Source organism: Corvus kubaryi, unplaced genomic scaffold (assembly GCF_017639235.1).
Source record: "Corvus kubaryi isolate FWS band 111438036 unplaced genomic scaffold, C.kubaryi_AGA036_p1.0 37382, whole genome shotgun sequence".
Lineage (NCBI taxonomy): Eukaryota > Metazoa > Chordata > Aves > Passeriformes > Corvidae > Corvus > Corvus kubaryi.
This window is the reverse complement of record NW_024581124.1, coordinates 7891550-7919406: the sequence shown is the minus strand read 5'-3', so window position 1 is coordinate 7919406 and position 27857 is coordinate 7891550. Positions and strand designations below refer to the sequence as shown.

Genomic DNA, 27857 nt, shown 5'->3' with positions numbered 1-27857 from the left:
TGGCAGCACCAGGCACAGCCGTGCTGGAAGGTGCTGCCTCATTGCTCACATTTTCTTGAAGTCTGGAGCTTCTTAGCTGGCATGAGCAGGACAGAATGAACCCTGGAAAATACTTACACAGACTACACCAAAGGAATGTAGGACAAGGATTAAATTATAAACCAAAGTGACTTTAAATGAAATAACACAGCAGGTTGTGATGGCTGTTTGATATGGTCATTTAGGACCTGACTTTCAAGGTATGACAGAGGAATAGGAGGCAGATGTGAGAAAGGGGAGAGAGATTCCTGGCTTGCCTGAAGGCTTGTAACGATATCCCAGGTGGGGTCCGCATTCCTCCTTCCTCCAGCTCTCCAAACTACTTCTCCTTGACTTGAAGCCTAGAAAATCTGGTCACCTTAATATACTGTTGGCAGCACACCAATGTCCAAGTCCACACTGACATCTGAAAGTGATCATTTTGCTGCCCGCACTGCAGGAATGCTTCCCCGCAGGAATAAGGAATTTTATGAGTGTTATAAAAAGTTACTGGCACTACAACGTATTATCACTGTGGTATAATTTACTGATGTGCTGTCAGCTAGGGGCCAGCTAGGACAGCAGCCAGAACCGCCTCCCTGCTCTGACAGAGCTCCCTGGGCTCCTTCACAGCCTCCATCCTCACCCAATGGGTTCCTCCTCAGCAGGGACAGACTCAAAGCAGAAGGCAGAGAGGAGCAGAGCACAAAGCTGTTGCATCGCACCCTGATCACAGCACAGCTGCAGCAGCAGACAATGTTTTGATAACAGTTGTCTTTCCGCCAGTGAGATTTGCAGTGTAACACCAATTTTCATCAATAGAGAACAGAGCTGCAGTTTTGCCATACTCTCAAATGAAATAGACTATACTAGAATACACTTATCTATATTTAGTTCTCAAAATACAAGGTACTTAGACTCTAATCAGACCATATGCTTAAGCTGCACAATTTTTTTTCTAAGGGCTCTGAAATTTACCTTTATTTTTAGCATTTAGTTTTCTTGCAGCTGGCAGACGTTCTGTTGAGGGACATATTGCGTACAAAATGCAAAATATTGCTCTCTATACTATCCTTCAGACTCCTAAACTGGACATGGTTGAGCCACCTCCCAAGCCAGCTGATGCAGCCCAGCAGCAGCAGCACGGGGAGGTGGCACTGGCACAGGGATGGTCCTTCCCTGCATGTCAACCCGACCCAAATGGCACCTGCACCAAGCCAGCCTTGCCCAGAGCAAAGGGGAATCCAGTGCAGGCTCAGCCTGGCTCCTACCTGGTCCTTTACACCGGGGGAAAAGCAGCACCCAAGCCCTGATCCCCTCACGGGGAGCTGTGTAACTGAAGGGACACCGAACTCTGGGTGCTGTAGCTTGGCGTGCACTGCAGCTGGGTGACACATCTTCATCTCCTGCTCAGAAACCCAGTGCTCTGAGACAACGTCCTGTACACAGCAGTGTCAGGCAAACGAGAGAGGCTGGAGCTCAGACTGAAACAATGAATTGTGTATGCAGGGCTTGTCATCATTTCCCATCAGCTTGGAAGCTCCAGCCTTGTCAGTGATCCATCAGTGGTTCCAGGACACATTTTTATTTTCAGGGCTCTATAGCTCTCGGCTGAAATGTCACATTTGTGGTATCATCAAAACATATAAAATCTGGTTCAGTCATGCAAGAAGGAATATGAGGAAAAATAAAGAACTTTCATGGTATTGTTCCCTTTTAACTTTTTTTCCTCTTTCTAAATGCATTCCTTAGGCTTAAAAAACTGCACACTACAGAAAACCCAAAATAGGGCAAGTTTTCCTCAGCAACTAATCCAAGCTTCTGTCATTACAAATATAAATCTCCATATCTCATCTGTGCAGTCTTCACACCAGGCACGAATAGCACCTCTGGTTCCTTAATGCATCCCAACTGCTCCCCTCACAATAATGTTCCCAGCAGGGAACTTCCCTTGGAGTGCTGATCTGCGTAGCTGCAGCCAAGTAGGACACGTAGGGAGGGTTTTAGCTGAGAAAATCCCGAGTTTTATTGCTCCAGGTTCCCTTATCAATCAAGACAAATAGGAAAAATTCAGCCAAAACATTTTAAACAAATACTTTGGCGTGAGATGGTGTCCTGGAAGAACTGGTGTCTCTGTGACTGCACAGGCAGCCTGGGCTGTTGAACAAACACGGAGATGTCAGTCACAGGGGATGTTAAAACACAAGTTTCACTCAAACACACCCTGACCCAGAGGTTCACACGCAACCAGGGTGAAGCTTCATTCAAAGAGAGGGTACCCAAATACTCAGACCTGGCCCCACACAATTTCTGAATTGCCATGGGAACCCACTGGAGCTGCAGTGAGTGAAACTCCACGTCCCTCTCATTGGACTGCTCCTCCTTCCTCCTGACCCTTGAAAGGTCCAGCACGAATTTTGCCTGCTCTTCACCTAGAGCAAAGAGCAGCAAATACACCTCCAATGTTTTGGCTTAATATTCTCCACTTCAGAAGCCAACCAACTCCTTGCCAGCATTGGTGCACGCTGCAAAGTTGGAGCGAAAAGCTGTGGCCTGAAAGTAAAATTCCTCGAAGAATCAGAAGAAAATACAAGGAGAAAGACACAGAAGCTTAGATATCAAGTAACAGGATTATGTTCTACAAGACTTGCACACCAGCAAATATCAGGATTAAATGTGTGCAGCAGGAAAGTGCAAGTGAAAAGCATCTCTTTGAGGAGTAGCGCTGGAACAGAGTCCTTGTGTTGATTAATTGCCTTGAAACATTTGATCACTGTATTTAATCCAGTAAATCTCCCAGTGCTTTGACATTTCTTTAGTGAAGACAGAGTCAGGCAATTATATATAAAACATCAAAAAATACTAGACACCTAGAAAAAAAAGGTCACAGCTTCCTTTTTGGAGTCTGCCTTCCAGGAACAGTCTTCTGTAACCACTTAAAATTTGCTACTCTGCTAAATATTCTTGCCAGTACATTTGTTTTCTGCTGGCTAGTTGATAGTTGCAGGAAGCAAACTCAAAATCTTTTTCTTTCTGAAGTGGAAGAATATTTATGGCTGGTTTTATTATTGTGAGGTTCTTTGGGGTTTTTTTTGTTTTGGTTTTTTTTTTTTTTTAATAATATTTACTGAGTTCTAACTTTCCTCAAGAGAAAGCCAGAGAATGAGCACAAATACATAAATCTAGTTCTGGGATATACAAAATACTCAAATCAAGGGAAGTAAGAAACTAATCAACAGTCTGCAGACTATGAAGAATGAAAATATGCAATATAGAAATATACTACATTCTGAAGTTGAGCTTTTGTTCCCTTGGGTACAGAATTTACCACAATAAAGCACTAAGTCCCTGCAAAATCTTTATAAATTTTTTATGGGAAAATCTTCTATCATTCCTCGGGTTTTATGTTCACAGGATGTATTTGGGTTTGATGTTCGTGTGGTTAACTGTGAAATACGTGATTTAAAGTGACATCGTGTACTTCAAGGTGGTAAGATAAGTGCAAGGTTAATTGCTTCTTAAAATATATGATCAGTTTTAATAACACATTTTTAAGGAGCTTGGTTCCTCCACGCTGCCTTCAGAGGGTTTTCTGGGACTTGTATACTGAACTATTTGCACACGATTTCCCATTTCATCCCTCCCAGCTGGCCCCTCCCATGCTGCTTTTGCATTCCCGTTTATTTCAGCCCTAAAGAGAAATGCACAAAAGAAATTAAGGCAGGAGATTCCCTGTTGGCAAGACATCACCAGCGGGGTTGAAGGGCAGGACTGTCCCTGCCAGACTCAGACCTGCTGCAGGGCTCCGAGCAGAAACCTGCTCCTGCCGCAGGGATTGAGGAGCCTCAGCCTGTCCAGGTGCGCTCCTTCAGCACAGCCTGGCTGGGAACGCAGCCCTGACCAGGCCTAGAGCACCTCACTGAACCTCACCCAGCAAAGCTTTGACCCCGAAGATTCCAAGCTCCCCTGGGCTCGCCCGGGGCCGGGCTCTGCAGGGCAGGAGCTGCCGGCGCTCGGCGGCTTTGCCGGGCTCGGTGCCGCCGGGGACGCGGAGCCCCGCCCGGGAGCTGCCCCGGGAGCTGCTCCCGGAGGAGCCGGGGCTCGGCTGGGACCGGAGCGGGGCTTGTGCTGCGTTTTCTTGTGCTCCATTAGATTATTCCCTGGATGGTTTTCTTCCTTCGCCCACGCCTCCTATACCCCACTAACGCTTCGTCGGACTCTTGGCGGACTTTCAATGTAAATATTTCTGCTCCTCAAAGGAATTTACATAAAGCCCAACTGCTCTGCCAAGGAGAAGAAACACGTGGAGCTGTCACAGCTCCTTGGTGACAGTTCGGGAGGACTCAACACTGCAGTCGCAGGACCAAGAAAGGGAACATTTCAGCCTCCTCCCTTAATGTGCTCTACATTCACCGAATAACTTCATTTTAACAGTTAAAGCTTCAAAGCTTTGATGTGCCACTCTGAAATAATGGCCTGAGGAGAATTTTCACTGCAGTGTTCACCAGGCTTGCAGCACTCACATTTTGGGAAGTTTTGGCCACTTTGGAAGTACAGTGGTTATTCAATAACCTGGAAATGTCCAGTTAGTCTAAACTGGCCCCATTTTATTCCCCCCTGTGAACTCTGCTGGCTGGCTCCATATGAGAACCTGGTCCCACTAAAGGTTGAGCCCATTTCTATAACGAAGTTTTCTCCCAGTGTGAGTGAGAGCAAACAAAAGCATCTGACTAGAAAACAGATCATGTTGATACAAAGAGTTTCATGTACCAAAATAAATGGGAATCGGGACTTTAACACTGAAATAAATCTGGAGGAAAAGTTTTGTATGAATCACAAAACAACCATTACATAGAAGGTGAAACTGAGAAATCAGTGGTTAGAAGAAAAATTCAATACTGTTCTAGTTTTTAATTAGTTGGAGTGCAAATTAAGAGCATTACATTGCAAAGTTCACTTCCTTGATAAAGAAAAATCAATCCAGTTCTGAGGGTCTTTAAGTAATACTTCTATATAAGAATTATCATATGTCTGCCATATGCAAAAATCAAGAAAGCTTACTTTTAGGTTGAGGTGGAAAAAAAACCCCAAAGAAACCAACAAAAAAGCCTTCTCCCAAATCCAAAATTCCAAAACTTTTTGAGGGTAGAACTGTCATCCCTAATAACAGATGGGAATCAGTAAAATTTCATCAGCATAGCTGAATAATTACAAAGTCACTCAGGAAAACTGAATTCCCTGGTGTGTCTGGTGCTTTCTCCAAACTTACTCTTCTGCTGGCTATCCAAGCTGTATTTGATGTCAATTATCATAGCAGACAGGGACAAGGAATGAAGAATACAGACAGCAGTGGCTGCTGGAGTTCTTGCTATTGAAATTATTTAAAACATCCTTAGGCAAATAAAAAGGCTACTGTAAAAATTGCTGACAAAGAGCAGCATAACTCACACACAATTTAACATGAACTGATCCAAAGCGCCACAGGATAATTTTTCCCTTGCAGCTTTACTAATTAGATATCTCCTTGAGCAATCAGTTCATACATTCCCTGCCTGATGGCCACGCTAGGGAAGGGAAAAGTGGCTGCTGTGCGCGGGTGCTGTGTGAGGATGTGAGACCTTGGAGCTCTTTTACCAACCCCTAACACACATCACAGCAACCTTCCTGACGCAGGGAGACATTTGGTGCTTTACACAACCTCCCCCCTTCCTCCTGTGTACAGACTGAGGGTCCTGAGGAGCTCACAGCCAAACCTCCAAACCTTTGGTGATATCACCAGTTACGACTCTGAACAGAGATTGAGCTGTGCTGCACAGGATTAATTTATTTCACAGCTCTTTGGTTGGCATGAATGCAAAATAATGGAGTCAAGGATTTACACTGGACTAAAAGCTCGTGACTGAACATTTTTCACCAGCATCCAGGCATTAATTCCACCCTAAATCCTTTCATGATCTGTCCCTGTGCATTGCAACAGCCTAACCCCATAAGTTCTCCCACAGTGCACCATATGTAAAATAAATGCAAGTAGTTTAATTTTAGGATGGATCATTTTATCTTCCTTCTACCAAACACTCAGGTTTAGTTAGTCCCAAATTATCTGGCACTACACTCCAGCTCGTGCCTATTTTACAGCAACACAGTGTTTAACATTAGGCATACACATAAATAAATAAATAGCAGACTTTAAGATGACTAAATTAGGATAAATACAGATATGACAAGCAAAAAACCCTATTTACCAGTTAACCACATTAGATTTGCTCTCACTAAACCTGAGAATTTATTTTAACCACTATTAAAAATGTGTATCTATTTCTGATTTCTCTGAAATCAGCCAGTAGATTTTTAGCTAATTTCTTTAATTGAATTAATTAATTTCATTAATTTTCTTATCTTCATAAGGATTTCCAAACTCATCTTTATATAAAGCATATTCTATACTCCCATAGGTATATGCATGAAACAAGTCCAGATTTAACCTTAGGAGAACAAATAAAAGCAAAACATTAAAATCCAGTGATCTGAGAAAAAATAATTCTCAAAGAAAAAATACTTAGAAAATTAAAAAGCTGGGAAAAGAAAGAAATTTAAAAGGGAAATGCAATATTTTCTTTTTTTGAAAGAGCAGCTTAATGTTCTGAATTGGATCTTTAAACTTATCCAACTTTTTTTTAATGGCAAATTTATGGAATTTATTTCCATGTAATTTTATTCGTTCATGGGGTTTGTCCATTTATGATTTTCACATCTCCTACATCTCTCCTGGTTTAGCACTACCCAATGCCCAGCTCCAGCACAGCCCCTGGCACTGCCCTGGGATCCCACCCCTCCTGTGCCTGTCAAACTGAACGCGTGAGGGTCCCAGCCCTGCCCGCGCCCAGAGAGCGCGTTCCCTTCCAGAGCATGTGTAAGTCGTTAAATGTGTAAGTCATTAAATGAAAGCTCGAGATGACTGAAATTTTCGGAGGGAGGTATGCGGAGCTGGCTCGGGACTCACGGAGGCAGCTCGCCTTGGCTGGCCCTGTCCCGATGGAATCCGGCCGCTGAGCCAGCTTGTGCTGCCTCTCAAACTGGGGAGGACTCTACTCTACTCTTTCTTTTGAAAAAAACCGGGAAAATCCCTCCTCAGCAGCTGCACATTTCCTGCTAGAACAACAACTCCAAGTCTGTTTCTGGCTGTTAATGCCATTATCTACCAGAAGGAGTGGAGCTCAAGAGCCTGGGGGAACGGCTGGTGGGGAAGGGAACGAAAACCCCAAATTTACCATCTTCTCTTTACTGGCTTCCCTAAAGTATGACTCCTCTGCCATTTCTGAGCTAAAATTAACGCTCCTCGTAAGCCAAAGGTTTTATTTCTGTTGGACTGGCTGCCAGCAGTGTTCTGGAGGGAGCTGTTCCAGCAACACAGCCCGTACCGAGCGCGGTGCTGCCCCGTGACCGGCCGGGCCGGAGCTGCCGGGCACCACCCGGGGCCTCTGGGTTTCCTGGGACCAAGGTGCCTTGAGCCCTGGGAAAGGCAAAGGACACCCACCCACCACTGCTGAGCAGGTGCTTTGTCTGCCCATTGCTGGCTAAACGCAACAGCTCAGGAGCGCAATAAAAAGGATCCAATTCATTAAAAAAAAAAAAAAGTGTGATTGTTTCTGAGTTAATGCTGCTAATGGCACCAGCAGAGCAATAAGCTTTGCCTGTATTAGACTGTAAAACTGGTATTTCTCCCTCAAACTTCCCCCTTTTCTATTAGGGTTGTGAGTATTCCACTCTTAATGCAGATCATGTTCTAGTTTTCCCACTCAGTGGTCCAAGGCAATACTCACAACATTTTACTGCAGAAATTGTGAATATTTAATGTTGGGGGGAGAGGAAATCAATTCACATTAAGTGGACTTGCAGAGTTTTCAAATCCTCCTCTTCCTAACAATAAATTCATTCCTTTTGGAAACTGCCCACTTTTCCTTTATCAACAGAACAGCAAAGTTGAAGACAACTTTTCAACCCTCATTATGATAAACTAAACATTCAGTATGGTTTCCACAAAACCATACTGAAATCCTTCACGTTCATCATTCATGTCTAATGTGTCTGACATGCCAATAGGCAACTTTCAAACATTCCTGGTCCAGTGCCTCCTAACTGAAAGCCAACGGGGGAGTTCCATGCTCAAAAAATTTCATATTCTGTGACACAGAAATACGGACAAATTAATACATTTCCCGTTACTACCCCTATCCTGCTATTTCTCTTACAAAGGAATACTGAGGACTTGTTTCATGGCAAATGAGTGATAACGCAGGCAAAGTATTGTGTCTCCAAAGGTCTAAGCCTGTTTTGACATGGAAATTACACCTTCTGTGAATTACAGCTTATCACAAGGCAATCCTGGTTCTTAGGGCAGGCCATCTTCAATGTGCTTGAGGAAAATCTATATTTTCTGTTAGTTCTAGGCTGTTAGAATGGATTGCCATGAGAAAATAAGTTCTGTGATGTCTCTGTTAATAACATTAACAATAGAAAACTCTTGCTGTATTGTTAAGAGGTGCTGTATTTCATCATAATGACCACTGGGGTTTTAAAGTTGCCCAGAAGCAAGAAAATTAGCTGCAACTATGTTCATTTCTCATGTGAACTTAATGGATTTCCTGTATTCTTTACAGCAAGGATTTAACTTGTGTAACGAAGTGTCAAACTTTGCATTGATTTTTAAATCACGAGCTTTATTATTATTTTTTCTTTTTGCCTGATTGTGGTACATTCTGCAAGAATCACAGTTTTGATTCTGTTTTAGTCAAGTTGTTTCTGTCAAAGTCCATCCAGTGAAAAATTATACCTTTGTTCTGCAGAAGTGGGCAAGAGTCATTGTTTTTCCTCAATCAATATATAAATTGGCCAACACTTAACTTGCCATAAAAATTAATTGGCTCCACACTGATTTGTCTCTCTCATGGTAGCACTAGTGTTTGCGTACAAATGGGAATCGGTTCTTCCCTTATGTTATTTTCTTATCAGTAATGATGTTAAGCAAACCTCGGGATATTGCAGGCCCAGGAAAAAGAGAAAAGGAGGACGTTCGGGTGTGTTTTAAAGGCAAAAGTCCCATTGCCTCATCGAAAGGTCAGTGAGAAAGGGACAAATTAAAGAACAATGTCCCTGAACTGCAGGAGGATGCGGAGCACTTCCCTGTCAATGGGGCTGAGTTTAGAGAGGGGAAGCTCCGTCCGTGCCTGCACTTCACCACCTCCAGGGAATGCCGGGGCTGCTCTCACTGGAACGGGGCTGCTCCCACAGCGCTCCTGGCCCCGGAGACTCGGGAAAGTCACGGAACAGAACCTGAGATGGGATCGAGAGCAGAAGCTGATAAAGCCTCGCTGCCGGAGCGCGGAGGAAGGGTCACAGAGGGGCTCTGATGGGGAGCAGAGTCAGCTCCTCAAAAACGAGCAGAGAAGCAGCTGTTTAATGATTCACTGCAAGAGCATGGTAGGAAGGATTAACACCTCAGGGTCAGGCAGAAAACGCCCCAAGCACCGTGTTTGCTAAAATGAACCGCGTGGAGCAAAGGACTGAGATGGAACAATGCTGAATTAATCCTGACTTGGTAGTATCTTAGTTAAACATGCCTTTTTGCCCAGAATCAAACAACTCTTTAAATTGGCACTGCCCCAAACTATATCTGAGGGAAAACCAGCTGCATTAAGAATTCCCAATTTGCATCTAATCTTCGTGTAAGGACTCTCACAGAGGGTGCAACAGCCAGGAGCTTATAACTCTCCAAAACTGCAGCTGCACATGGTCCCCTTCTGCAAAGAGGAAACAGAAAATAAAGCCCTGGAGAAAACTCGAAGTGGTTGCAACTGGTGTACAAAAAGTTTTCTTCTAGATGTAAGGCAATTTTCTCTGTAGTGCCAGCCAAGAGTGAGGGATCCACGGAGCACTGAGCTCTGCTGCACCGCCCAGGGTGTGGCTGCTGCCCTCTTGTCTCATCACTTTTTATTCTTTGTGGCAGTTCTGTGCCCTCTCTGTTCCAAAAACGCCTGGATTTATACCCCGCTGCTGCTTCTAGGAGCTGAAAGACAGCTGCCTGAAACACAAGAGCGTATAGCTACTTTATCCCCAAGATGTAACTTCAGAATAATCAAAAATCAAGGTTGATGCTACATAGTCTACACTATTCAGCCATATGGGTTTGACAAAATACTGGAGCAGTTTGACACAATGCCTCTTCTGAGTTTTTCCAGAGCACATTGTGATGCATTTCAGCCTTGACATTCATCTCTTCTAAATTTCTACCCTGTGCTGTAATTTCTTGGATCACAGAAGTGAAATGTTAGTTCTTCTCTAGTTGCTCCTGCTATGAAAAACATCTTGCTAGAAACAGATTTTTTTTCAGATAATCATTTTACAAAATGTACTCACTACAAAACATCTGGACAGGTCAGGACTAAGCTGTTTCCAGCTACAAACCATCAGTCTTCACATCCTCCCACACACCCTGAAGGTGTTGGTGGATCTCTGTTATCTGTTTTGCTGGAGACAGTGGTTCATCCAAGTTGGTGAAGGGCAGAGCATCACCACTTTTTAAATCTGTCAAAAGAAAAGTCTGTCTGTCCCTGAAATCCTCCTGAATAACAACTGGCTATTGCAACTGTGTACTAACTTTTGTCTCAGATAAAAGAAAGTGTTGTCAGAATAGTGGTGATTAAAACACTGCAAGTAATAAAACACATCTCTATCCTATCCACAGTGAGTCCCCTCTTTGTAAGGAGAATTTAAACGAGTAATATTTTAATCCTGTGAAAAAAATTGGGACGACTTATTCATCCTGAATCACGAGAAATTTCATTTTTAGTCAGAAAGCCATTTTCCACTTGTGGAAGCTTGACCAGAAAATGTTGTGCCTGCTTTGTGGGTAGAAGGAAGGTCAGCCAGCAGTGCTGGTCCTGTGGGAATCAATCCAGTGTGAGCCTGGACATCAGTGCTGTCATTGCTGATGCCTTTGTCCTACTCCTCTCTGACAGAGGAGAGTCCAGTCTGGTCTCCCTGGTCCTTGCACCCTGAATTAACAGTTTGTTTATTAACTCTGGGGTGACTTTTCAGCTCCACGGCCCCAGTTTAGCCTCCAGGTTCCCCAGGCTGGGCACCACCTCTGCCCCACGGTGCTCTCTACAAAAGGAAGCACTGACACATCATTTACAGGTATTCCCTGCATTCTTCCCTCATTGATTAGACATTAGTCCCAGTTTGGAATACCTCGTGTTTCAAAAACGTAAGAGAAATTTACTCACCTCAGCAGCTCCTCAGAGCTATGTGAGAAATGCAGACAACTTCAGAGAAACCCCTGCCTAAGAGGAGATTTAACTCACCAAGGTGTGGAATGATAAATGCTCTGTGAAGTTTTGTTTCAAGAGGAGATATTCAGTTCACAGACATTCTCTTTGTAACTATTTCCTAAAATAGACATGGTTTATTTCAACTTCCTTTTGTTTTCTGTTGCTCAGTGATTGGCATTTTTCCTACTCGCATTAGAAGAAGAGGAATTAAGAAGTCAGACTCAAACTTTAATAAAGAAAAACTCTTTGTTTGGACTTGGTATTTTTTATATTTTTCTTGTTACACTTTCCTCTGTTTAACTGAGAACGTTATGTGGAACAAACAAACAGCAATAAGAATGGGATGGTATCCACTTCAAATGCTTCTCCAATTACTGCAGTATTTTAATGGATGAAGCAGGTTTCTAAGCCAGATTTTATGCTCTAAGTTTAAACATATTATTCAATCATAGACTTAGATAGATAACTTGGCTGTTACTCTTTCAAGCACATACTTTAACACAGTGATCTTGCAGTCAGAATTTCTTCTACATATTAAATTCTGCTTTTATTTCATGAGGAGCCTTTCTCAACCAAACAAAACCACTTCAGAGGGAAATAATATGTGCCATGACAGAAAGGATCTGTGCTGCTGTCCTCTGAAAGCTTCCAGGGACACGGACACATTTCCCAACCTGCTGAAGTAAATTCACTTGAATTTACTTCTGTAAATTTGCTTAAGTCATTTCCTTAAGTAAATTCACAGTTGTATGAATTTATATTGTTTGAAATTATTCCATGGAATTCATTGGAGGCACAGCAGGGTGAGAGAGAACAGGTTTGGCCCAGCGCTGCCATGCTCACCCACAGCTGGAATAATCTATTCATCCCTTCCTTAATACTAAACCATCAATTAAAAGCCAAATGAGAAATTATATTCTCAAAGCTGCAGATGTCAGAGGCAAGCAGTCTTCCCATCAAATTCTGAGTGCATCCCCCTCCAGCAGAGCTGCACACATCCCACGCAAGCCCTTACCACCCATCTTCCCCACTGGCAAATGTTCCGTGCATTTCTATCCACAGCACAACTTTGCTCCTAAAGATTACTCACAGGGCTTGGAATCTGGATGTAAGATACACAAAGACTTTTGGGTTGGTTCTGTTGCTCACTGATTAATACCTTTCTTCAGCAAATTCACACTAATAGCAAGTATAAAAAATAAAAAACATGCAAGAAAGGCAGAACAGGTAACTAGATGTATTCCCATTGCCCAGACCTCAAACTACAGCTTTATTAATTCTCTTTACAAACTTTTATCCCTAGTTCTGCTTTCAAACAGTTATTCCAATGACAAATTATACTTTTTCACTGGGAAAACAATATAAATTAAATATGGCAAACAACAAGTTTAATAAAATATTTTATGATGCCAAAACAGATTTTCTGATTGAACAAATTTGCTGATTTCAGAATGTTTTGCTGTTTGAAGGTTTTTAGCATTTGGATTTTCCACATCTGATTTGGAATTTCAAAAGGAATTTTATAAGTCAAGCTAGGAGATAAGCAAAGTGTTTCATTATCAGATAACACTGAAATCAGGTTCTGAAACCAGCTCAGAAAATATAGTTTTGATTTGAAAAATACTGAAGAAATGGTTATTTAGTCCAAGGTGGGAGCAGCTTCTAATTCAAACATACATATTGTCCAGAGGGAAAATAAACAATGAGATAATGAATTTTCTAATCATTCTGGTGAAGAACTTCATTGCACCCCTTAAACTTGAGCCAAACAAACAAGTTCGTCCCAGATAAGAAGACGTAAGAGCCAGCAGGAGATGATTGCTGGAGACACTAAATGAGCAGGGGAAGAGTTCTCTGTCAGTCAAGGGGTGCCACAGCTGTGCTTTGCCCATCTCCTTTCAGGGCTCTGTGCCTGAGAGCAAAATCCACCATGTTTATTATCCCAGCACAGTTTGCTGGACAGAATTCAAGATCATGCTCTCTGTACATTTAGAAACACTTCCCCACGTTAAAACTCAGAACGTTAAAAACAAACATATTTACATGTATTTGTGGACTGATTTCGAACAGCACTGAGCTACTTTTTCAATGCTGTTCTCAGAATGGGATGTTTGCCCATTTCCTGCAAAAATTTTAAAAAATAAACTTAGAAAAATAAACCTAAACACATACACACAACAAAACCTGCATCACAAACCAAACCCGAGTCCCACCTGAGCAGGTGTCAGCCTGATTAGTATGACCTGAACATTCCACACAGTGGAAGCAGCTGCAGGAATACCACGGTAGATAAGAGCTGGCTGCCTGTGATTGCATTGGTAATTAGCCAGAAGAGCTCTGTCAGAGAAACCAGCCGCTCTTCTAACACGAAACACAAAGCACAGGCTGGTCTAGGTGGAGCCTGAAGCTCCCAATCCACCTGTATCTGCTACACAGGATACAATTAGACATGTTCGTATCACATTCTCAGGGATTCTGCTGGCTAAAACAAAGAAAGATGCCTGATAAATGTTAGATTTTATCTGTATCCCAGATGTGATCCCAGTCATCTTCACAGTGAAAAGGAAAAAAACCACAGGTTTTTTACAGCCTCCCAGTAAATCATCATAACTACAGCATGAGGAGGAACCTGGGTAAATAAAGCAAAGTGCATTTTGTAAATGATCTACACTAAATCCACTCTTCACAAGTGCCCACCTCTAAGAGGCCTCTCGGGGTATTTAGGAGTCCCGAGTTTGAAAAACTGTCAGCAAAACAACACACTTCACTCCTGGGCCTTAGGGATTCTTCATGTTTTCTGTAGCTTACTCCATCTTTATCAAAAGCCCGGCAGAAAGAAAATAAACTGGCTTGAAAACAGCTTTAAAAGGAAAATATGATAAAATATTCAGAAGAACATCTAAGAGATGTATTCTAGGAAATGTTTAAGAATTTAAATCTCTCCTTGCCGTTCCTGTTCAATGCTGTAAGTGGGTCAGAGATGCTGCAGTGCCTCCTCCCAGCACCTCAGAGTCTGAGCTCTTCTCCATTCCACTGGCAAGACAAAGAGACTCCTCTTTCTCCAGAGCAAACAAAATCAGCTATTTTCCCAGTTTCTTGACGGCATATGTTAATTTGGGGAAATTGAAACACGGTACCAAAATTCATCAGTTTTATTCAAACTTTTCTCTGAGTTTCCTCAGATTGTTGTATTTTTTGGCTCTTATTTCTCAGATTCAGAGTCCTCTGCTCTCTAGAAAGGGCAGTTCAGACCAGAACAGGGATTGGAGGCATCAAAACCCCTCAGTTATCTCAGTGTGGACTATGATCAAAAGCAAAAACCAAAAGAGAATTCTTGGTTTTGACCACTCCAGGGAGAAACCAGCATTTCATCCCAGCCTGCTGCAGACTGCACAGACACACCCATGGAACACAGAAACAAAAGGTCTCAAGCTGCACCTGTCACTTCACCTTCTTCTCCAACACGAGCACTTATCAGCCTCTTGCACTGATGAATATAGAAGTCATAATGGTGGGGAAAACATAATATTGTAGCCACAAATGGCATCTGAAGTGCTACTAAAAATGCCCACAAAAATCATGAGAGAAATACAAAGAAATCATCCCAGGCACCGAAGTTTTGTGCGGCCCAAACCAGCGGTTCTCATTTCGCTTACCAATTTGTGGGCGAGCTGGATGGTGATGAGAGGAGATCCTGACAGATTGTAGGACAGCTTGGGTAGAGGTTCCACTTTGACGGAGATAAGATAACTGCTTGCTGAGATCATATAACCTTTGTAGGCAGCAGCTTCAGCAATCCTTGGAAAGAAGTAAATATATTAAGGATGAAAAGTAACAACTGTTTTTTTTTAGTTCATACACAACACCCACACCAAAGGGACACAGGACCTCCTTTTTCCATTCAAGCCAATTAATTTGTCTAGGGCAGTGAGGTCTGGCCACAAAAGGTCCCACAGGACTAGAAGCCATATCTATAAAGCACAGGGACACCTGGAAACTTGATATCAAAGGTCCTCCTTCACTCTGTTCCTCTTTGCAAAGGTATACAAGCCTTGCTGAAAGTGTTTGAGGTAATTAGAGAGAATCCTACAAAGGCATCTAAAAATGCCCTGAGTAAAGTGAGGAGGAAACTTGCAGGGGGTTTCAGGCTGGCTGATGGTACAGATGTATCAGTGTGTAAGACACACAGACAAAACCTACATAAACATATACACAGGAATGTATTTAGAAGCAATTTATAGCTTTACCTTGAAAAATAGATTATGTGCAGTTAGATTTGTTGGAGGGAAAGACAGGTCTCAATACAAAGAGCTGAACTTGACTAAATATCTGATTAGTCCTGGAAATGCATTTATTCTAGGGCAGAGTAATTTTGTGGTACATAAGAACCCATATTTTAAGGTAAAACTTAGGAGGCTGGCATTTTCACACATTTAAGAGTAACTGAGACCCATGTGACTTCAGGGTAAAATTTTTTATGCTATCAGTAACAAACTGTGCAGGATTAAAGGACTGCTGTCCTCTGCCTCTTGAGCATGAGGATGAATGGGTTTTACTATGAGAAATTTGAGCCTTGGTGAATTAACCACCAGCTTGGGTTTCCAAACATAGCCCAGCACTGGAAAGCTCCAGTTTGAAACCAAATGAAAAACCACCTTATTTACATCCACCACCTGCTTCAGTGGTTTCTTATTTTTATTCCAAAAAAAAAAAAAAAAAAAAAAAAGGAAAGAAAAAATCATGTCAGACATTCAAATAACTGCACTCGGCTCCTTGGCAGGGTCACATAGAACAGAACTCATTTAGCACAACCCCTTAGTTCTGACCTTAAAACACCCATCGGTATCAGAGATTGCTTCTGCTCCCAGTAAGTGGCATGTGAAAGGAACTTGTTCATCTGAAGGCAGAATTTGCTACTCTGATATGAAAAATCTAAGTTTGGAGAAGGAACTCGCAAAGTTAAAATCATCATCTGACATTTTGAGATTTCTCTTACACAGATTAAGAGCATGGACGTTTTTCCACACCCTTTATCTGCTTGTTTTAACTTTAGAGACCTTGGTGAATTTTGAAGTGTGAAAAATCCTCATCACAAGCAGAGAACGTGTCTCTGTGCATGCACAAGCCTTTCTTCACCTTGGCCTGCGTGTCAGGTCCACTTTTACACCAACTCTGTGTGAACGGCAGCAGAACTGGGCTCAAAACATTTCTGTGTTTCATTTTTTTTGGGTAAAGAATCTAAAGTTGCTCCCCTTAGAAACTGATATTTATGTAGTCTGAAAATAGAAGTCATCTGTATGTAGAGCACAAAAGCGCCAAGGGTTTTGGTTTTGGTTTTCCACCACAAAAAAACCCAAAAGGACAGGTTTCAAATTACAGGTGTTTAAGCAGCCCAGTGCTAGAAGGAACACAAAAGAAATTCTTTAAAACAAGCTACTCTGAGAAGAAGTTGTTATTCTTCTGAAAAGTAAGCAAAAAAGTTAAAATAGTAGAGCACAAAAAAGAAAAGCAAGCAGAAGAGAAGTGCATACCTATTTTTAAAACGTCTTTGAGTACCTGGGGTTTGATTCCACAGAGGAAAAATCGCTAAGGCAGCATTCCCTGTATTACTACTTTTTTAGATGCTGTTTTGGACAGACCTGAATCTACAGTTTTATAGACATGATTCTGTAGTGCATTACATACTGCAAACATTTCAAGCAGTTTGAATTAATTATAGAAATCTAGGAAACATTTCTTCTCCCGTGTCCTTGTGTTTCTCTTTCACATTGTGACAGGGCAGACCCTTCCTTCCCAAAATGAGTGCTAAAAACACACACAGCTCAGGGGAACAGGAATGGATCTTCAGGTTCTCCTGTCCCACAGATTTCAGGGAAGGTACTCAAAGATGACACTTCTGTTTCATTTGCTGTGTTAGAGCCCCAGGATCTGTGACAATGCATTAAACACAGTGCTTTGACACGCAGCATCTTTAATCTGTGTTTGCTGAACTTTGACCTAAGTCAGGATCATTTTAATTCTCTTTCCTCCATTGAAAAATTGAGATTATATCTTATTACCTTAATAAATTGCATTGATCCTCCTCTTTGAAAAACATAAGCTCTCATAAGTTACTGCCTCTATTTCTTCATGTCAGTACGAAATACTGCACACTGCTGCCACAGCTCCCTCTCAGTCCTCTGCTAAGTGTCCTTTCCTTGAGAGAGCAGGGCAAACAACAGCACAGCTTGCTATTGATTTAGAAATGTCATTTAGTAATCGCTGTGTGATTATCTCAGCGTGATCAATCTGCATTGTGATCCAATCTGGATCAGTCGAGAAGGGGTTCTTCAGCCTGAAGTTCACAGAGGAGTTTCCATGATCTCCCAAGGAACTGTAGGCAAGGAGAGGGAGGCACTCCCTGGCACTCATGGGAGCTGAGATGCTGCACCTTTCCCGCTGGCAGAATCAACCCAGCAAAAAGCCCAAGTGGCAAAGACTGGAAGTGTAAACTGATCCACACACCCCAGTGAAAATCGAATGAAAACACAGCCATATACTTGCTTAAAAGGAAAGTGTAGTGATTTGCATGAATGGCCTTGCAAAAATCCCCTGGGGAGCTGTACTGCAGAGGGTTATACAGCTCCGCATTTACTTTATCTTACCTGCTAATGATTTCACTGAGGTAGTACATAAAACAAAAGGTCTTTAAAGAATTGCCTGGTCTCCTGTTATAAAATCATCTTATGGGTTTCCAGGATTAGGATTCAGATTTTGTCTAGAGAGGGATGTTATGTTTTCTTACTTGTTTCATTTAAGTGCAAGCTTTGTCTTTATCTGTGCCAGGAGAAAAGATGCAATCTCCTTTTATGAGACAGATTAAAACTATGACATTCTAGTACCAGATCTGATGAATGGAAGGAGAAGACAAAGAAAGACAAACATGTCGCTATGGGAATCTATTTTATCACAACCTGAAATAAAACACGTAATGTAAACTTTAATCTCTCTCTAGTTAATGACTACACGCCCTCAACACTGCAGAACCAGGATTATGGCTCGTAATTTGTTTACAGCTGATAGTGATATACCTTTAAACAGTCCTGTCACTAAGGTAATGAGCAAGCTGTTACCTCCTGAGAGCTCTGAGATACTTACTTGGTGTCCATAGGGTCGATGTTATGAAAGAAATAATGCATGTTATGGTAAAGCAGGCTGACGATGGTAATCCAGGCTGTGGAGAGGGAACAGGGGTCATTCCTCAGAGCAACGGTTCTAAGCAAGAGAACTTCTCTCCTAGCCTGAAGCTCCGACTTAAGAGCCCTGAGTTACACAGACCTTCACATCTTTGCTTTAGCAGAGTTCTGATTGTTCTTTCAAGTGAAAAAAGTGTGACCATATTGTACAGCACAGACACCAAAAGTAAAATAGAAGGATCCCTGGTCTGCACACCTGTACCTCCAAAATCAGCTGGTAAAGCCATCAATTATAACACACCCCCCCCCCCTTGCCAGCACCAGAAAGGGTGGCAGGACACAGCAGTGACTCCCTGGGAGCTACAAGGGTCTAAAGGCCACCCCCCACCACCTCCACTAGCTGGCAGCTTGTGAAACTCCAGCCAGGCAATCAGCCCAAACATTCTGTTTGCTGCCCACATTCCGAGTAATTCTGGGCTCTCCAGCATCTGAGTGAAGACACAGACATGTATTTTCTAAGAGCGAGTCACACAGATGTCTTTTACTATCCCTTTTGCTGGGTTCCAAGTATTTGTAGTGTCAGCTGTTTAAGGTGAAATAACAGATTTTTTAGGTTAGCTCATCTGGACAGTGTGGAAGTGTGGCCTGAAGGCTGAAATTGCTCAGAAGTGAGCTTTAGCTGGAAAAGAGTAAAACATTTAATGCACTGGATCATTCAGGATACAAAGCATGACAATGTTCTGAAGGAAAAAAAAGAAAATCTGCACGGTGAGAAACCATATAAGTGGGAAAGGAAAAAAGTCCTCTCACATGCTATTTTTGGCATTACAAGTTGGTTTGCAATTATAGTTATTCAAACCTGGGAGGACTTGCAGTCTCCAGTCAGAGCCCCTGCCAGTGCAAAGAAACAAAGCTGTCACCACAGATCAGGCAGACAGTTCAGTAAATATCAGAGAATTTCTCACTACGGGTTATTTTCAGCTAACTTTGCACTTTATGAAAGAGGGACCGACCATCCCTCAGCAGAGGTGACTGCAGAAAGGCCTCTGGGTGAGCAAATTCTGTGGGTTGGAATTTAGGGCACGTAAGTCAGATTTTCAAAGATTTGAGGATGAAGGTTGATGCTTTTGTAAACGGGTTCCTTCAGTCTCTGAGTAAAGCATAGATAATTAACTTCAAACATTGTTATTTTAGAGTCTTGACTAAAGCTGCAGGTTTTAGCCATACTTCTTTTTGAGATTTAAAAATTTTAGCATAGTTGTGGATTTCTGAGTTCTGCCTTTTTGCCATGAGTGCATTCTACATCTTCATTCTGTTCCTGTAGCTGCTATTGCTTAAACCTGTCATTTTATAGTTTAATTTTATACAGAAGACCAATTTTGAATGAAGGGATAGGTAATACCTCATCTGACATCACAGAATTTCTTAAAAATAACCAGTTCAGATAATTAAAAAAAAAAAAATTACAAAACGATGGCTTCTCTGATGTAAAAATGTGTCAAAATTAAATGGCTTCAGTCTCTGTTGCCCAGCTCTATTATTCAATATTAATTCACCTAATTTGCAAGCTCTACCACATTAATTGCTCGTTAGTATGATAGGACCACTGCTGCTACCTTAGACTCTGTACAACCCACAGGGATCAAATCAGTTACTCGGGAAAATAAAGTGAACCAAAACCTGTTCTAAAGCAAAATCATTTTAGGATTCCCTGAGCACACGAGTCCACTTCTTTCTTTAATTTTTTCCTTACCTTTTCCAGCAAAAGCTTCACTGGGAATGGAAATATAACTCTGTCCTCGAGATGGAAATCGATAGTGGGAACTGTTCAGGGTCTGAGGATGCATTTTGACCACAGCGTAATCTGTGTGATAACCCAAACAAAAATATCATCAAATCAATAGCCTCTCAGTCTACATGACTGTTTAACCAGACTGCCCTAATAGCTATTGCAACTCTTGGATTTAAAACCTAGATGTTTGCAGAAAATATGGTAAATTCCCCAAGTCCAGAATTGCCTCTTATACCTCAGTCCTTTATGGCAGAGGAGGTGGCATGAGCACAGTTAATGTGCCATGGATCACTTCACCCAGGCTCAGAGACTGAGCTTGCCAGGGCAAGCAAAACAGATTAACAGCACCCTTGCACTGACATTTGCAGGCATTATTGCAGTCCTGCATTTGAGAATCCCGGTGTCCAAGAGAATACTCGCAGTGATGAATGGTCCTGGTGACTGCTCACGTTATTCAGCCCTCACAAGGGGTCTCCACAAGGCACAGCAGGCAGCCAGAGCAGATGAAATACCTTTGATGCCTGTAGCATCCAAAGATGCAGATGAAATTAGGGTGCTAGGATGCTAAGCAGCAGTGAAATAAAATTCTCTGAAAAGGTCAAAACTATTCCTATTATTTTCAGGTTCCTGCAAACTCCTTGCAAAGACTAAGGCTTTATAGCACCCAAACTTCCACATGCTATACATAAGCTCAGGCCCTTTATTAGCATAGCATTACTCGATTCTTCACACATAATTCTTATTTTGAATTCCTCCCCAAATGACCTCTGGGCAGCTCAAGCACAGTCAGAGCCGATTATCTCCAGCCTGACTGCACGGTCATCTCCCTGCAAACAAAACTCAGCTTTGCATTCAAAAGAGGAAAATGGTGTGTTTTGATTTCCTCCTCGGTGTTGGCAAAGGAGAAGCTGCAAGCACAGAGCATTCAGGACACCCAGGCAGTGCAGAGGGAACAGCTCTGCCAAGCCCCACCTGCCACAGATGAGGAGCCCTCGACAGTCAGAGGCAGCGAGTTTTCATCCAGGTTGCGGGACATGTGAGCCATCACCGTGTCGATGGTGTGGATCAAGCTGCTGAACACCAGAGGGGCCTGGGGAGGGAGAGACACCAGGGTTTGAACCAAGGAACTGCTCTGCTCAACGCCAAGTGAGAGGTGCCACAGTAAACCCCTGCTCGAAGTCAGGCGGGGCCTTTCCGCACCCAGCGGACAAAGCGCTACACAAAGCGATGCCACCCAGAGCGTAACTCCACCAAACACTGGGTTTTATAGAAGGGCTCCAAATGACTGCTGCTCCCATCAGCATCTGACAGTCGATCAAACCCAGGGTTCAGCGAAATGAGGCCAAGAACTGTGCAGGACTTTTTGACAATATATCAAGATTGGTACCAGGTCTCTCCTGGAACACAAGCCAGGACACCACTTTGTTGCTGGCAGTTCCGAGCTTCCCCTCCCCGAGACAAGCCAGGACTTGCCTCTGCCACGTGCTCTGAACCCCTTCGCTCCAAGAGCGGGCAAAACCAAATGTAACTCAGACTCTTTAGCAGTGTCTGACTGGCCGCTCACCCTGGGTCTGCCCCCAGTCCTCCCCTTTCCCCTTCTCCGAATAAAAGAAAGGACCAAGGTGGGGGCCGCCCTCTTTGGCTCCGCAACTCTTTCCACCAACATCTGTGTGCTTCTGTTTCTTTTTGAAAGCTTCTAATTGCAGGAAATTAGGCAAGCTGGGAGCTATATTTCTCCCTCTTTGCTTCTGCAAAGCAAAGATCTGCGCTACCATTTTGCCGCTTTTAGAGCTACTGAAATGCCAGATTGCCCGTGCTACCTCTCTAGGCTGCCCAAGGCTTTCTAAGGCATTGAACTACTAGCCCAGCCGGTAAAAGCTGTAAGTATATTTCTGCACTACCTGGCCTTTCTTTCATCTTTATTCAAATGCTCCTCACTATAAAAGCTACTTTAACCCTCCAGGCTGAAAACTGATTCATAAAATCTCAGAGTTAATGCACGTTTCAGTGAAAAGGAAATCTATTTTATCTGAAATCCATTTACACCAGAGATGATCAAGGACTTTACGCTAAGAACTTAAATCAATTAGACATAATTTTGTTTTAAAAGCATTTTAGGCTTCAGTGACACCTCCCTATGCTTTAGCTTCTCCTTCTCTCAGTTTAAAAGCTCTCTCTTCTGAAATCTGTGCTCTCTTAAGATTCAAGCAAAAAGCTCAGGACATTTCTGGATTCACCCTGCAGGTATTTCATCAGTGAGAGATGATAAAATAAGTCATAGCGCCGAAGAGTCCCAGCAAGCACAATAATAGAGACACCTGGTTCCGTTCTCATCCGTGTGAATTCATGCAACCAATGTAAAGTGAATTCACATAACCAACGTAAACCACAAATCTAAGCCCACTTGTCTTACCTCTGGTCCATCAATCCAGTTGGACAGTAACATAAAGTCTTCAACAGCTTTTAAAAATGCCTAAAAGACAAATAAAACTTGATTATTCATTAATCAGCTACATCTCCTGGCAAGGATCCAAGGCAGATCTTTGTTGGGATTTTTTGTTTATGTTAAGATGACATAGGTTTATGTTAAGATGACAAGCCTACTTCCACTCCAGTCCCAAATTCATCTCTACCTGCCAGCATTCTCACCATGTTCTGCATGGTGATTTTTCAAAGTAACAATTATTTTAATAGAAGTCCCACCACTGTGTAACTCCCAAGTGCAGTCATTACACTGCAGCTGAGCTAACACTGGGACTGAGACCAATGTGAACTTACCCTCCCATTTTATCTAAACTCACACGACATCAGCACAATCATATAAGGGTTTGGGTTGGAAAGGGACCTTAAAAATCATCTCGTTCCAGCCCCTCTTCTGTGGGCAGGGACACCCTCCACTATCCCAAGGCTGCTCCAAGCCCTGTTCAACCTGGCCTTGGACACTTCCAGGGTTGGGACACGCACTGCCCGAGTGCTGAGCACAACACAGCCCCAGTTCTGGGGAGTCCTGCTGGTGTGGACACACAGAAGGAGAAAAGGGAGCATAGAAAATTGCACTGAACATTAAAAGAAAAAAACCCACGTTTCCTGCTTAAACTCATCTACTAAAATGCCTTCAGGGAATGAATATAGTGAAGTTCCACTGTGAAATGTGGAAGACACCACATGACAAAACCCAAGTCAGATTTGTCAGAAGCAGTTCATTACAAATGTGAGTCAGTAATCAGAAAGTTTATTGCATATCACTTAAATCAAATTTCCTTGTGCTGTGAGGCATATGACAATCAGGCAGAGATAACTTCAGAGAAAATCACATGCATGCTCGGTGCCTGTCTTTCAGGGAATTAGCTGCAGACAATACAAAGCCTAACCATCAATCAGACAAATGACAGAGTCGGTGTGTATGATCAGGGCTCTCTTGTATTTGCTTCCCAAAATAGCTCTGCTAAAGATAATCACATTTCTGTCTGCAAATCACTTTCATGGCACACAAAGCAGCATCAGACAGCATGAATGAGCAACCAAACAGCAACTTAAATGATGTGGGAAACAGGTATGGTGTCTGGCAGGATGATGTTCCATTTTCAATTTAGAGCCCACACAAAATTTTCAGTAAAACAAAGGAAACAACGTATTAAAGCTTTTTAGAAGGGCTTTTGCTACATATTAAACTGTGATCCGTGAAATCCAAGCTTTAGAGTTTGCAAACACTAAGCTTTTAACACAAACTCTCAATTGCTGTCCCTGTCATTTTCAGAAGCATTTATTTATATTTTTTGTCTGAGTAAAGCGTCCTTGTCACTCTGGAATTACCCGCAGGCTTAAAGGAACAATCACAGCGAGGCCAGAGCTGATTACTGTAATAATGGCTTCAGCCTGCTGAAATCAGGGAATCAGATGCCCATCACTCTACAGCAGGCTGACTTTATGTTAGCGGGACAGGACCCCTTGTTCTCAGCTCAGACTGCAGAAAACACCTTCTTGCTGTTTCCCCTGGGAGGATTAGCTTGAATAAACTAAATTACTTGAACCCATTTCAGTGGAGATTTGTAATCTGTGGGCACAGGGGGCGAGTCCAGTGTCCCCCTCCAGCGCAGCGAGGCAGAGCAGGGTGCGTGTCCCGAGGGAATGATGGGTGGCTTTGCAGAAGAGAAGTCAGAGGAGAGGCAAGACTTGCTCCCTGCTTACTACAGGAGCCATAAATGCCAACAGGCAGCAGTAGTCATTAACTTTTTGAGCCTCCAGTGTGGGTGTGACTCTCAAAGGTCAGAAGCCACACTTGGGGCAGTTACCTGGGGCCTGATGGACGCAGCCACGCTCAGAGGGCTCCCTGCATCCCCGTTTGCCATCAGCTCATGCAAACACCCATTCTGCTGCTTCCCTGCTCTGATTACAGTGTTCTGTTTTTATGTTCTGCACCTTTCAAACTCTGCTGCATTTTGGATCAGCAGGGCCATTGCAGAAAAATGCTGATTTTTTTTTCCACAATTACATATTCACCATTTGACACTCTTAAAGCTGAAAAAAAATTACCAAATTATTTTTTTCCCCTCTGTTTCCTGCTCAGCTAAATGATTGTTTTTGATGTGTGGTCATGGTTCCAGGTAGTTATAGTCTATAAAATCACAGAATTGTTTAAGTTGGAAAAGACCTCTAAGACCACCAAGTCCAACCATTAACCCAGCACTGCCAAGGCCACCACTAAATCATGTCCTCAGGTGCCACATCTACACATCCTTTAAATATTTCCAGGGATAGTGACTCCACACTTCCCTGGGCAGGCTGTTCCAGTGCTTGACAACCCTTTCAGGGAAGAATTTTTCCTTAAGATCCAATTTAAGTCTCCCCTGGCACCACTTGAGGCCATTTCTTCTTGTCCTTGGTATTTGGGAGAAGAGATCTAGCCCCTCTATGTCTTCCATGTAGTGAGAGGTCCAAAGGCATTAAATAATATTTCCAAGGACTAGTGAGACCTTTAAACTTTTTTCTCTGGTTGTCACTCAACTTCTGCTACTCCCTAAAGCAGCCACTGCTTTTTTCATGGGTATTTTCTGCAGTGAGCAAAAACTTTCAAAGCTGCACTCAATATTCCAGGTTCTGGAGAAACATCAGAGTCACCTGGGAGCCCATCCTTACCTCAGTCAGGCTCAGGGCAGTGTTTTCTGACAAGGATTTGTTGGGCAAGCTGAAGGACACGTTCTGCAGGTACCCCAGCATGGTGCTGGGGGAGTAGGAGCTGCCCCTCTCCTGGCTCAGGTCGGTGATGATGGGGTGGTAAGCGTTGGTGGGGAGCTGCAGCAGAGACACAAGGCAGCACAGTTACCCTGCGTGGGATCAGCACTCAGGGCTGGACCCCAGCCGGGAGCTTGGGGCACAGCACACGCCAGGGAGGGGAGGGAGTGGAGGGGAGGGAGGGAGGAGGATCTGTGGCCACGTAATATTCACATTCTGACACTATGGAAAAGAGTTCTGAGCACTGTCCTACCACAGGGTTTGTAGTGGTTGTCATCAGAGACCACGGAAGTGTCGAAGGAAGCAAAACCTGCACACCTGGGGAAATACAAACACAAAGGAGAGCGCTAACAAACCTGAATGTTTTATATCAGACATATTTATATATATTTGCACTTCAGGCTGAATCATTTCTAACTGAAAGCAGCAGATTTGCTGTTTGAGCATGTTACAGATAATCTCTTTGAGGTGCTTGCAGGCTGGTATCAAGCACAGCAAGGCTGCTGTTCATCAGCCAGGCTTTGCTAACGAGTGTCCCCCACTTGCACTGCATCCACTGAAAATTACCATATGAGCATATCATAAATTACTTGTCAAGACAGAAAGAATAAACCTGATTTTGGACAGCTTCCAGTTGCTCCATTTTAAAAATATTGATTCCTTTCTGTGCAAAGTGATTTATTAGTCATTTGCGACAGAGAAATAAAATTTTCTTCTAATCTACATCTTACTAGTTATTATTTGCCAGGAGTGTGGGATTTCAGTGCCACCCAATGTTAGCTGCATACACAGGACACGTTTCTCTCGCAGATCCAAAAGGAACATGATTATCCATTCAATTAAAAAACATTCTGTCCTATTAAGTTTCTTATGTCAAAGCACATCACCCCTCTTCAACCCTGCTGTAAATCCTCCAAAATCAATCAATAGATATAAAAACCTTTCTTTACTACATTGATTACTATTGTAATACCCATTGCTTCCTCTAAGAATGTTCTGATTTCATACATTAAGTGGGAAATTTTATAAAATCTGATCAGTCTTTGAGGAGAAAAGCCAAAGATTAAACTTCCCCATTTCTCAAGTGCTCCAAAACACCTGATCATGTTAAAATAATGTTGGCTTGGAATTCTTCTGACTAACTAAAAAGAATATATACCTGGCATCCCTTTACATTTTAATTCCTAAGTCCCTAGAAAATACACATCAAGCTTCACTTTGAATTAAGAGTCTATAAATTTATTTTTCACAGCATTCTGATAGTTCCACATGACACTGAAAAATCTGTGAACTAGGAGTTTAGGGAAAAAGCCCATCAACACAACAATTAATGCCATGCAAATTGCAGTAAACTCACAGAAGCTCATGGCATGAACATCTCAATGTGTAAACCAAGGAGTTTGCTGCACAGCCTCCTAAAAACCAGCAGGGATTAAAGGTGGGATGCAGGAAAAATTCTGTACAACTGTTAAAAAATTTGGACTTCAGCAGAATCTGGACTTCAGCCCAAAACTTTCTGCAGGGCTTCAGAAGGGAGCTAAAAAAACATTAATGTCCAGCAGTCAGAGATTTTGAGCCCCACTAAGACCTTCCCAAACCAAAGTAGAGGAAAGGAGTAGAAACTGGAGCCCTGAACAGGACTTGCTTCTGTGGAAAGGGCTTTCCATGATGCCCTGATTTGTCAGAGGGGAGATGGGAGGATGGAGGGATCAGAGGGTGAGTGCTGGGAGTTCACAAGAATTCAGGGGGTTAAAAAAAGAGTTCTCCCTGTATTTATTTAAGCCATACTTCCCTGACAGTGGAACAGGGCACACAAATTGATGAATTGGGGACATCTGAAAATCTGCTGCTCTTGAGTTTAGCAACACAACATTCTTCTTTAGTACATTAATCAAAGAGTGTGATTAATGGTAGCTTTGGGCTGGACAGTGTTATAGTAACCCTCAATTGTTGTGAAAGATACAGCAGCCAAATACAAAAGCATTTTTTCCACCATGACCGGGGCATTATAAACTTTTTAAAGATTTTAAAGCCATTTCCTGCATCAAATGACTACCAAATGAATACTACCCCAATCAGAAGTTTTGAAGACTTTCATGGGAATAATTTCTTAAAATAAAAAGGGTTTAATATAAAAAACTTAGCAAAACTTATTTTATTTGCCACAATTTTTGTGGCAAATCAAATCGATTGCTTCATTATATACCCATAGGTGAAAGGTTTTCTATTGTGCCGACTTCAATTGTACACAAGCTAGTTTATCCTTTAATTTTTTATAAAATGTATTTTGTACATATTTGATTAGTGTAATCA

General features: G+C 42.5%; 1 protein-coding gene across 3 annotated transcripts in view; it reads right to left on the bottom strand.

Moving 5' to 3' along the window:
• ADGRD1 (adhesion G protein-coupled receptor D1) overlaps positions 1-27857 on the bottom strand; it is a 137189-nt gene that overhangs the window by 95677 nt on the left and 13655 nt on the right. For all 3 annotated transcript variants that reach the window (XM_042034849.1, XM_042034847.1, XM_042034848.1), the window contains 7 exons: positions 25798-25862; positions 25449-25604; positions 22726-22785; positions 21285-21402; positions 20274-20384; positions 18483-18558; positions 15002-15143 (listed from right to left, as the gene is read on the bottom strand). In XM_042034849.1, the coding sequence (XP_041890783.1) occupies positions 15002-15143; positions 18483-18558; positions 20274-20384; positions 21285-21402; positions 22726-22785; positions 25449-25604; positions 25798-25862 (728 nt within the window). The remainder of the gene's footprint in view (positions 1-15001; positions 15144-18482; positions 18559-20273; positions 20385-21284; positions 21403-22725; positions 22786-25448; positions 25605-25797; positions 25863-27857) is intronic.